Here is a 12,279-nt window from a genome sequence, read left to right as displayed (position 1 = left end):
TAGAAGTTGGCTCCACTGAGGGACGTCGCTCCAGTGGCTAAGTGGGGGGCGGAACCCTCGCGGGACACTGTGGTCTCAGGACCCTCAGGGTCACAGAAAGACTGGGGATGCCTGAGTGCGGCAGAGCTCCCAGATATCGGAGCGGGGAAGCCAGCTGCAGAGACGGAGCCGAGGCGCGGGCTCTCAGCTCGGGGTGGCCATAAACCGTGATCCATGGCCCAGTCGGGCCACTGCTCCTCAGCAGGGACCCAACAAGTGGCAGATCCGGGGAGACTGCCCTTCCTCCACCAGGAGGAGCGGCACAAGAGCGCACCGCAGGTTTCTGCTGGGTTTGGAGACTCCACACGGGGTCGGGTGCCAGAGAGAGAAACGCTCGGTCACAAGCCGGGTGAGCAAGGACTGCGGCCGGAGACCGGGAAGACGGGAGTGACTGCTTTTCTCTGGGGGCGCACTGAGGGGCGGGGCCCCAAGGTCTCGGCTCCTCTGGGGCAGAGATTAGGAGGCCGCCATTTTCACTCTCAGCCCCCAAAGCTGTACGGAAAGCTTGCAGGGAACAAAAGCTCCCGAAAGCAAACCCGAGCAGATTGCTTAGACCAGACCAGGAAAGGGCGGGGAATTTACCAGGAAAGGGCAGGGCAATTCCACCTCCGGCAAAGACATTTGGGAACCACGGCAACAGGCCGCTCCCCCAAAAGATCAGCAAGAACAGCCAGCCAAGACCAAGTTTACCCATCAAGGAGAAAGGCAGAACTCCAGCGAAAGGAGAATACTGCACATAGAATTCATGACTTTTTTACCATGATTCTTTAGTCTTTCAATGTTAATTTTTTTTAACTGTCCTTTTTTTTTGAATTTTTCTTTTTCCCTTTTTCAATCAACATCTTATCAATCCCTTTTTAAAAAAAAAACATTTTTATACTCATAATCTATCCCTTCATAGTAGTTACCCTTATTTTTGGCATATATATATATGTAAGTTGTTCTCTCCTTAAAATTTTGAGATAGGGCGCCTGGGTGATTCAGCTGGTTAAGCGACTGCCTTCAGCTCAGGTCATGATCCTGGAGTCCCAGGATCGAGTCCCACATTGGGCTCCCTGCTCAGCAGGGGGTCTGCTTCTCCCTCTGACCCTCTTCCCTCTCATACTCTCTCATTATCTCTTTCTCAAATAAAATAAATAAAATCTTTTAAAAATAAATAAATAAATAAAATTTTGAGATACTTTCTTCTAACAGATCAAAATATACCCTAAATCTCTAGTGTATGGCTTTGTTTTAGACTCCTGCCTGATCACATTCTCTCCCATTTTTTTTTCTTTCTTTCTTTTTTTTTTTAAATCCTCTTTTCTTTTTTCAAACAACTTATCGTACCAATTCCTTTTATAAAATTTTTTATAATTTTCATCTTTACACTCATATTCCATCCTTTCATCGTATCAACCCTTATTTTGTACATATATAAGTCTTTCTTTCTTTAAAATTTTGGGAGACACTTTCTTCTAACAGATGAAAATACACCCAAAATCTAGTGTGTGGCACTGATCTATGCACCAGCCTGATATTTGATCATATTCTGTTTTTTTTTTTGTTCTGTTGTTTTGTTTTTATCTTTTTGTTTTTTCTTTTTTTCTCTTTCTTTTTTCTTTCTTTCCCTTTCTTTCCCCCTTGTTTCAGGTCTTTTCTGATTTGATTAGAGTATATTTTCTGGGGACGTTGTTACCCTGTTAGCATTTTGTTCTCTCATTCATCTCTTCTCCTCTGGAGAAAATGACAAGATGAAAAAGATCACCACAACAAAAAGAACAAGAGGTAGTACTGTCTGCCAGGGACCTACTCAATACGGACATTAGTACGATGTCGGACCAAGAGTTCAGATTCATGATTTTAAAGATACTAGCTGGGCTTGAAAAAAGCGTGGAAGTTATTAGAGAAACCCTTACTGGAGAAATAAAAGAACTAAAATCTAACCAAGTTGAAATCAAAAGGCTATTGATGAGGTGCAATCAAAAATGGGGGCACTAACTGCTAGGATAAATGAGGCAGAAGAGAGAATCAGCGATATAGAAGACCAAATGATGGAAAATAAAGAAGCTGAGAAAAAGAGAGATAAACTACTGGAACACGAGGGCAGAATTCGAGAGATAAGCGATACTATAAGGCGAAACAACATTAGAATAATTGGGATCCCAGAAAGAGAAGAAAGACAGAGAGGGGCAGAAGGTATATTGGAGCAAATTATAGCAGAGAACTTCCCTAATGTGGGGAAGGAAACAGGCATCAAAATCCAGGAGGCACAGAGAACCCCTCTCAAAAACAATAAAAATAGGTCAACACCCCGACATCTAATAGTAAAACTTACGAGTCTCAGAGACAAAGAGAAAATCCTGAAAGCAGCTCGGGAGAAGAGATAAGTAACCTACAATGGTAGAAACATTAGACTGGCAACAGACCTATCCACAGAGACCTGGCAGGCCAGAAAGGACTGGCATGATATATTCAGAGCACTAAATGAGAAAACTATGCAGTCAAGAATACTATATCCAGCTAGGCTGTCACTGAAAATAGAAGGAGAGATAAAAAGCTTCCAGGACAAACAAGAACTAAAGGAATTTGCAAACACGAAACCAGCCCTCCAAGAAATATTGAAAGGGGTCCTCTAAGCAAAGAGAGCCTAAAAGCAGCATAGATCAGAAAGGAACACAGACGATATACAGTAACAGTCACCTTACAGGCAATACGATGGCACTAAATTCATACCTTTCAATAGTTACCCTGAATGTAAATGGGCTCAATGCCCCAATCAAAAGACACAGGCTATCAGATTGGATTAAAAAACAAGACCCATCGATGTGCTGCCTGCAAGAGACTCATTTTGACCAAAAGACACCCCTACATTGAAAGTGAGGGGGTGGAAAACCATTTACCATGCTAATGGACACCAAAAGAAAGCTGGGGTGGCAATCCTTATATCAGACAACTTACGTTTTAAACCAAAGACTGTAATAAGAGATGAGGAAGGACACTATATCCTATTTAAAGGGTCTATCCAACATGAAGATCTAACAGTTGTAAATATCTATGCCCTTAACATGGGAGCAGCCAATTATATAAGGCAATTAATAACAAAAGCAAAGAAACACATTGACAACAATACAATAATAGTGGGGGACTTTAACACCCCCCTGACTGAAATGGACAGATCAGCTAAGCAAAAGATCAACAAGGAAATAAAGACTTTAAATGACACACTGGACTAAATGAACTTCACAGACATATTCAGAACATTTCATCCCAAAGCAACGGAATACACATTCTTCTCTAGTGCCCATGGAACATTCTCCAGAATAGATGACATCCTAGATCACAATTCAGGTCTCCACCGGTACCAAAAGATTGGGAGTATTTCCTGCATATTTTCAGACCACAATGCTTTGAAACTAGAACTCAATCACAAGAGGAAAGTCGGAAAGAACTCAAATACATGGAGGCTAAAGAGCATCCTACTAAAGAATGAATGGGTCAACCAGGAAATTAAAGAAGAATTTTAAAAAATTCATGGAAACCAATGAAAATGAAAACACAACTGTTCAAAATCTTTGGGATACAGCAAAGGCAGTCCTGAGAGGAAAGTATATAGCAATACAAGCCTTTCTCAAGAAACAAGAAAGGTCTCAAATACACAACCTAACCCTACACCTAAAGGAGCTAGAGAAAAAACAGCAAATAAAGCCTAAACCCAGCAGGAGAAGAAAAATAATAAAGATCAGAGCAGAAATCAATGAACTAGAAACCAAAAGAACACTAGAACAGACCAACGAAACTAGGAGCTGGTTCTTTGAAAGAGTTAACAAGATTGATACACCCCTGGCCAGACTTATCAAAAAGAACAGAGAAATGACCCAAATCAACAAAATCATGAATGAAAGAGGAGAGATCACAACCAACACCAAAGAAATACAAACAATTATAAGAACATATTATGAGCGGGCACCAGGGTGGCTTAGTCATCAAGCATCTGCCTTTGGCTCAGGTCATGATCCCAGGGCCGTGGGATCGAGCCCCGCGTTGGGCTCCCTGCTCCATGGGAAGCCTGCTTCTCCCTCTCCCACTCCCCCTGCTTGTGTTCCCTCTCTTGCTGTGTCTCTCTCTGTCAAATAAATAAATAAAATAAAATAAAGAACATATTATGAGCAACTCTATGCCAGCATATTAGATAACCTGGAAGAAATGGATGCATTCCTAGAGATGTATCAACTACCAAAACTGAACCAGGAAGAAATAGAAAACCTGACAGACCTATAACCACTAAAGAAATTGAGGCAGTCATCAAAAATCTCCCAACAAACAAGATCCCAGGGCCAGATGGCTTCCCAGGGGAATTCTACCAAACATTTAAGGAAGAATTAATACCTATTCTCCTGAAACTGTTCCAAAAAATAGAAATGGAAGGAAAACTTCCAAACTTGTTTTATGAGGCCACCATTACCTTGATCCCCAAACCAGACAAAGACCCCATCAAAAAGGAGAATGACAGACCAATATCCTTGATGAACATGGATGCAAAAATTCTCACCAAAATACTAGCCAATAGGATCCAACAGTACATTAAAAGGATTATTCACCACGACCAAGTGGGATTTATCCCTGGGCTGCAAGGATGGTTCAACCATCCGCAAATCAATCAACGTGATACAATACATTAACAAAAGAGAGAACAAGAATCATATGATCCTCTCAATAGATGCAGAAAAAGCATTTGACAAAGTACAGCATCCTTTCTTGATCAAAACTCTTCAGAGTATAGGGATAGAGGGTACATACCTCAATATCATAAAAGCCATCTATGAAAAACCTACAGCAAATATCATTCTCAATGGGGAAAAACTGAGAGCTTTCCCCCTAAGGTCAGGAACGCGGCAGGGATGTCCACTCTCACCACTGCTATTCAACATAGTATTAGAAGTCCTAGCCACAGCAATCAGACAAGAAAAAGAAATCAAAGGCATCCAAATCGGCAAAGAAGTCAAACTCTCACTGTTTGCAGATGATGTGATACTTTATGTGGAAAACCCAAAAGACTCCACCCCAAAACTGCTAGAACTCATACAGGAATTCAGTCAAGTGGCAGGATATAAAATCAATGCACAGAAATCAGTGGCATTCCTAGACACCAACAACAAGACAGAAGAGAGACAAATCAAGGAGTCGATCCCATTTACAACTGCACCCAAAACCATAAGATACCTAGGAATAAATCTAACCAAAGAGGCAAAGGATCTGTACTCAGAAAACTATAAAATACTCATGAAAGAAATTGAGGAAGACACAAAGGAATGGAAAAACGTTCCATGCTCATGGATTGGAAGAACAAATATTGTGAAGATGTCCATGCTACCTAGAGCAATCTACACATTCAATGCAATCCCCATCAAAATACCATCCACTTTTTTCAAAGAAATGGAACAAATAATCCTAAAATTTGTATGGAACCAGAAAAGACCCTGAATAGCCAGAGGAAAGTTGAGAAAGAAAAGCAATGCTGGCGGCATCACAATTCCGGACTTCCAGCTCTATTACAAAGCTGTCATCATCAAGACAGTATGGTACTGGCACAAAAACAGACACATCGATCAATGGAACAGAATCAAGAGCCCAGAAACGGACCCTCAATGCTATGGTCAACTAATCTTTGACAAAGCAGGAAAGAATGTCCAATGGAAAAAAGACAGTCTCTTCAACAAATGGTGTTGGGAAAATCGGACAGCCACGTGCAGAACAATGAAACTGGACGATTTCCTTACACTGCACACAAAAATAGAGTCCAAATGGTTGAAAGACCTAAATGTGAGACAGGAGTCCATCAAAATCCTAAAGAACACAGGCAGCAACCTCTTCGACCTCAGCCGCAGCAACTTCTTCCTAGAAACATCGCCAAAGGCAAGGGAAGCCAGGGCAAAAATGAACTATTGGGATTTCATCAAGATAAAAAGCTTTTGCACAGCAAAGGAAACAGTCCACAAAATGAAAAGACAACCGACAGAATGGGAGAAGATATTTCCAAATGACATATCACATAAAGGGCTAGTATTCAAAATCTATAAAGAACTTATCAAACTCAATACCCAAAAAACAAATAATCCAATCAAGAAATGGGCAGAAGACATGAACAGACTTTTTTCCAAAGAAAACATCCAAATGGCCAACAGACACGTGAAAAAGTGCTCAACATCGCTCGGCATCAGGGAAATCCAAATCAAAACCTCAATGAGATACCACCTCACACCAGTCAGAATGGCTAAAAATAACAAGTCAGGAAACGACAGATGTTGGCGGGGATGTGGAGAAAGGGGAACCCTCCTACACTGTTGGTGGGAATGCAAGCTGGTGCAGTCACTCTGGAAAACAGTATGGAGGTTCCTCAAACAGTTGAAAATAGAGCTACCCTATGACCCAGCAATTGCACTACTGGGTATTTACCCCAAGGATACAAACGTAGGGATCCGAAGGGTATGTGCACCCTGATGTTTATAGCAACAATGTCCACAATAGTCAAACTGTGGAAAGAGTGAAGATGTCCATCGACAGGTGAATGGATAAAGATGTGAGATATATATACATACACACACACACACACACACACACACATATATGTATATACATATATATATACACACACACACACGATGGAATATTTTGCAGCCATCAAAAGGAATGAGATCTTGCCATTTGCAACGACGTGGATAGAACTGGAGGGTGTTATGCTCAGTGAAATAAATCAGAGAAAGACATGTATCATATGAACTCACTGATATGAGGAATTCTTAATCTCAGGAAAGAAACTGAGGGTTGCTGGAGTGGGGGTGGTTTAGGAGGGATGGGGTGGCTGGGTGACAGACACTGGGGAGGGTATGTGCTATGGTGAGCGCTGTGAATTGTGCAAGACTGTTGAATCACAGACCTATACCTCTGAAACAAATAATGCAATATATGTTAAGAAAAAAAAAAGAAGATAGCAGGAGGGGAAGGATGAAGGGGGAGAAATCGGAGGGGGAGACGAACCATGAGAGAGGGCGGACTCTGAATAACAAACTGAAGGTTCTAGAGGGGTGGGGGTGGGGGGATGGGTTAGCCTGGTAATGGGTATTAAAGAGGGCACGTTCTGCGTGGAGCACTGGGTGTTATATGCAAATAATGAATCATGGAACACATCAAAACTAATGATGTAGTGTATGGTGATTAACATAACAATAAAAAATTTAAAGAAAAAAGTTATAATTTATTTAAATTGTATAAATCTTAAATACGTAACTCAGTGAATTTTTACTATGTGTACACTATTTAACATCACCCAGCTAAAAGTACAAAACATTTTTATCACTCCAGAAGGTTCCTTCATGCCTCTAATCAGTAACACCTGCCCCCAACCTCCACTCCCAGGTAACCACTATCCTGCCTTTTAACTCCTTATATTAATTTTGCCTCTTTTTGAACGTCACTTAAATGGAATTAACAGCAGACACTCCTTTGTGTCTGCTTATTTTGCCCAACAGAATGTATGTGATACTCATATTTGCTGGCATGCATGCTTATCATTTTTTATTGCTACATAGTTATTACACATACAATTATACCACAATTTATCCATCCTCCTGTTGATGGACATCTTGGGTCATTTTTCAGTTTTAGGATATTATCACTACAGCTGTTACCAGCTTTCTTGCATATGTCTTTTGGTGACATGAGCCTCACTATTGGGTACATCCCCAGAAGGGATCATGCAGTAGACACATATTTTTAGCTAAATACTGCCAAAACTTTTTAAAATGGTATTGTCACTCATATTTATAATTTCATCTTGCAGGTGAGTAAATGGCATCTCATTTGGCTTTACTTTGCATGACTCTAGTGAATATGCTCAGCACCTTTTCATACGCTTATTAGCTGTATGAATATTTATTCTGAGGCCCGTTGAAGTTTTTTGTCCATTTTTTCTAAAGTAATCTCTACACCCAACATGGGGCTCGAACTCATGACCCAGAGATCAAGAATCACAAGCTCTGCCTGCTGAGCCAGCCAGGCACCCCTGTCCAATTTTTAAAATTGCATGTCTTCTTGTTGATTTGTAGGAATTCTTTATATATTCTCTATGTGAGTCCTTTATCCAAGGTATGTGTGTGTCTTCTCTTCAGACTTCAGCTTGCCTTTTCACTTTAATGATGTCTTCTGATAAATGATGTCTTAATTTTAATGAAATCCAAATGATCCATTTTTCCTTTATCAGTTAATGTTAGTGTCATTTCAAAAAAAACGTTTTCTACTACAAGATCACGAAGATATTCTCATGTTTCCTTCAAGAGGCTTGTTTTAGGGGCACCTAGGTGGCTCAGTCAGTTAAGCGACTGCCTTCAGCTTGGGTCATGATCTCATGATCCTGGGATCGAGCCCTGCATCAGGCTCCCTGCTCCGTGGGAAGCCTGCTTCTCCCTCTCCCACTCCCACTGCTTGTGTTCCCTTTCTTGCTGTGTCTATCTGTCAAATAAATCAAATCTTAAAAAAAAAAAAAATAACATGTTAACAGACTGTTCATATTATCAGTACCACTTCCAGTCAATAGGAGGCTATTGGTAGTTAAGTTTTGGGGGAGTCAAAAGTTTATGTAGATATTTGGCTGTGTGAGGAGTCAGCACCCATAGTCCTGACCCATTGTTCAAGGGTCAACTATATATATAATTACTGAGCAACAACAACAAAAGACATTTAAACATACTACAGGTTGACATTTCTGAAACATTATAAATGTTCACACTAAAACCGGACACACTGAGCAGGTACCACATAAACTCATTCCTCATGATGAAATGCCCTGAGTTCAGTGGAATCAGCTATATGATAGAAACAGAACTTTCACATTCTTCTATAAATATGAATCCACCTTTGACTTTATCTTTTTGAATTATATAGTACCTCTCCTGTCAATGAATTCACATTAAGAAAAGGATGAAAAGAACCAAGCACTTTAAATATTTATGTGACCGATTTGTGTATATATATATATATATAAAGTGATTTGTGTTTATATAAAACCCAGTAGTATCCTAAAATTCCAGTATGGAGTCACACTATGAGATGCTAGGTCCACCTGGCTAGGCAATATATTCTCTTTTATAAGCCTACTTAAATTGAAACTCAGAACCACCAGTGAGATATACCCACAGTGGGAAATGAGATGTGCCCTGTCTGAATACACCCTACACAATCAAGAATAAAGTTCATTCTGTTAGGTCCGTTTTTTCAATGACTTTATTAAAATCTATCAATGACTATTCTACATAATTAAAATAATAAAGCCAATTAAACGTTTTTGGATTGTCTTTATATCAAAGTCCCAATTTTTAAAGCCAATAACATTTCACCAAGTGTCAATTAAAATTCATGCAACTCACACATTAATCATGTAACACACTGTTGCTATTGTTTTTTTTTTTAACGTTACCACTGAAATGAACCTACACTTACCTGTAGTAATGGCTCTATGAAATTGATGCATGTCTTCTCCTGAGAGCTCTTGGGCTACTTGCAATATCTTTTGTCTAACACCATCCAATTTAATTTCTGAATCAGTCAATATCTCTTCCGTATCAGGAGCACTATAATCAAGATATTGGGAACTTTTAGAATATCAGCCAGATGCTTTAGTGAAAAACTGAAATGATCTAAACACCAATGAACACAGGGCTAAATAAATATTGTATCTGGATACTTCTAACTCAAAACCACAATTATATTTTATTAAAAATATGTAAAATCAGGGGTGCCTGGCTGGCTCAGTTGGTAGCGCATGCGACTCTTAATCTCAGGGGCAGGAGTTCAAGCACCACATTGGGCACAGAGCTTTAAAAAAAAAATATATATATGTATATATATAAAATATGTGTATAAAATATGAAATCTGCCCACTTACAGTAGCTGAGTATTATGACTGACTTATTTCATTCAGTATCTTTACTTTTATACAATTTATTATTTTCCTAAAGACTATTACTTCCTAAGTTTACTATAATAACAATGTATTGTTTTTGATGGAGAAATACTTAAAAGATGACTTTACACAATAACATGGCTTTTTCTAAAATATTAAGATCCCATCACAGTTCTATTATTTCTTTAAACTGCTGAATACTAATATCAATTCTTTTAAAATTGCAATTTGTAGGGGCGCCTGGGTGGCTCAGTCGTTAAGCGTCTGCCTTCAGCTCAGGTCATGATCCCAGGGTCCTGGGATCGAGCCCCGCATCAGGCTCCCTGCTCGGCGGGAAGCCTGCTTCTCCCTCTCCCACTCCCCCCCTCGTGTTCTCTCTCGCTTGCTGTGTCTCTCTCTGTCAAATAAATAAATAAAATCTTTAAAAAAAAAGAATCAAATTGTAAAAAAAAATAACAAAATTGCAATTTGTATTGAAAAAGTGTTCATAATTAGTCGAAACAGTGTTGCTTCTTTCCATAATACAAGCTCAAGTTCAAGAATAACTTAAAATCTTTCTGTAATATAAGCTGAGAATTCATTAAAAAAACAAGCAAAAACTAATTTTAGAGTCAGGTAAGATAAAACAAAGTTAACAGTGCCACATTCCAGTAAATCTATGTATGGCAAATTCACTTCCACTTAATAGAATAAAATAAATAAAATAGAATAAAAACTAAACTATTAGCACATTATTAAAAGTTGTAAATGAGTGACTAGAATACTTCAGTAATATTTTTTTTAAAGATTTTATTTATTCATTTGATTGAGAGAGACAGCGAGAGAGAGCACAAGCAGGGGGAGGAGGAAGGGAGAAGCAGGCTCCCCGCTCAGCAGGGAGCCCGATGCGGGGCTCGATGCCAGAACCTGGAGATCATGACCTGAGCCAAAGGCAGAGGCTTCACTGACTGGGCCACCACCGTGCCCCCAGTAATATTTTTAATAATAAAAAGATGATAAATTATATCTGGACTTCCTTAAACACTTTATAAGATATATACTGTAAATCCTTCTAGAGGCATCTGTAATTTTTAACAAGAGTCTCTCTTTGGGAGTTATTCACCGGGTGGGCACCTTCTAAGCTCATGTAAAACAGAGAAGCAAAGAAAGCCAATTAAATGAAATAGGAAGCAAACACAAAGCAAAGATGGAAGATAAAGATACCTAGCTGCATTCATAAGATATTCCTGAATCTCTATAATTCATTTCCCTCTTCTGCTTAGGGTAGTTTAAGCTGGTTGTTTTTTTTTTTTAATTTATTTATTTGAGAGAGAACATGTACGCACATGAGCAGGGGAGGGGGGGTGGTCAGAGGTAGAGGATCTCCAGCAGACTCCACCCTGAGTGCAGAGCCCAACATGGGGCTCGATCGCCTGACCACGAGAGCACGACCTGAGGCAAAACCAAGAGTTGGACATTTAACCAACTGAGCCACTAGGCGCCTCATAAGCTGGTTTCTTTTATTTGCAACCAAGGAATCCAGGATATATATAGAGCCTACATAGAAAAATAAAATAAAATAATCTTACAGAAAGAAATTTCAAAGAAAAGATGCCTCAGAGCTGAAGGAAAAGGAAGTTCTAAAGAAGAATTAAGCAGTCAATAGTACATATGCTAAAAAAACGTAAAATAAGAAGAGTATGTGCTAGATTTAGCAATATGAGAGTAACTGGGCAATTTCAAAAGTTGTGAGGCAGAAAAGCAGATTGCAATGAATTGAACAATGAATAGGAAGATAAATAAAGCAGATTTCAACACTGACCTAATATAAAATTCTGCATGTTATCAACTAGTAAGGCTTTAACAGGCTCTAATAAACCATTAGAAATTTAATATTTTCACAAACAACACCTGTATCACTGAGTGATCTTAACACAAAATCCCTAGCTGCTCTGAAAATAGGAACTTTCCCTTCCTATACTGATTAAAATATTTATTCTTAAAATCTACTTGCCACTGGAATGCTAAGTGGCTTAGTCCACTTAGGACTCTTGATTTTTGGCTCAGGTCATGATCTCAGGATTGTGGGACTGAGCCCACATTAGCTCTACAGTGCGCATGGAGCCTGCTTAAGATTCTCTCTCTCCCTCTCCTCTTTCCCCTCCCCCTCAGCTCATGCTGGCTGGCTCTCTTAAAAAAAAAAAAAAAAACTACTTGCTGCTAACTTCTGATCCCAGGGTTCATAGAATAAATCATGGAATATTCTAACAGTAAGTTACTGTCCACTGAGGTATAAAGCATTACAAAATACATATATAATACAT

General features: G+C 39.4%; 1 protein-coding gene across 1 annotated transcript in view; it reads right to left on the bottom strand.

Annotated features, from left to right (window-relative positions):
* The window catches only part of TSNAX (translin associated factor X), a 39,238-nt gene that overhangs the window by 23,734 nt on the left and 3,225 nt on the right, over positions 1-12,279 (bottom strand). The window contains exon 4 of the mRNA XM_028104625.2: positions 9,514-9,644. Within this exon, the coding sequence (XP_027960426.1) occupies positions 9,514-9,644 (131 nt within the window). The remainder of the gene's footprint in view (positions 1-9,513; positions 9,645-12,279) is intronic.

Source organism: Eumetopias jubatus, unplaced genomic scaffold (genome assembly GCF_037043125.1).
Source record: "Eumetopias jubatus isolate StellerSeaLion01/CBP00866 unplaced genomic scaffold, mEumJub1_p1.0 scaffold_17, whole genome shotgun sequence".
NCBI classification, from domain to species: Eukaryota; Metazoa; Chordata; class Mammalia; order Carnivora; family Otariidae; genus Eumetopias; species Eumetopias jubatus.
This window is presented reverse-complemented; position numbering and strand designations above follow the sequence as displayed.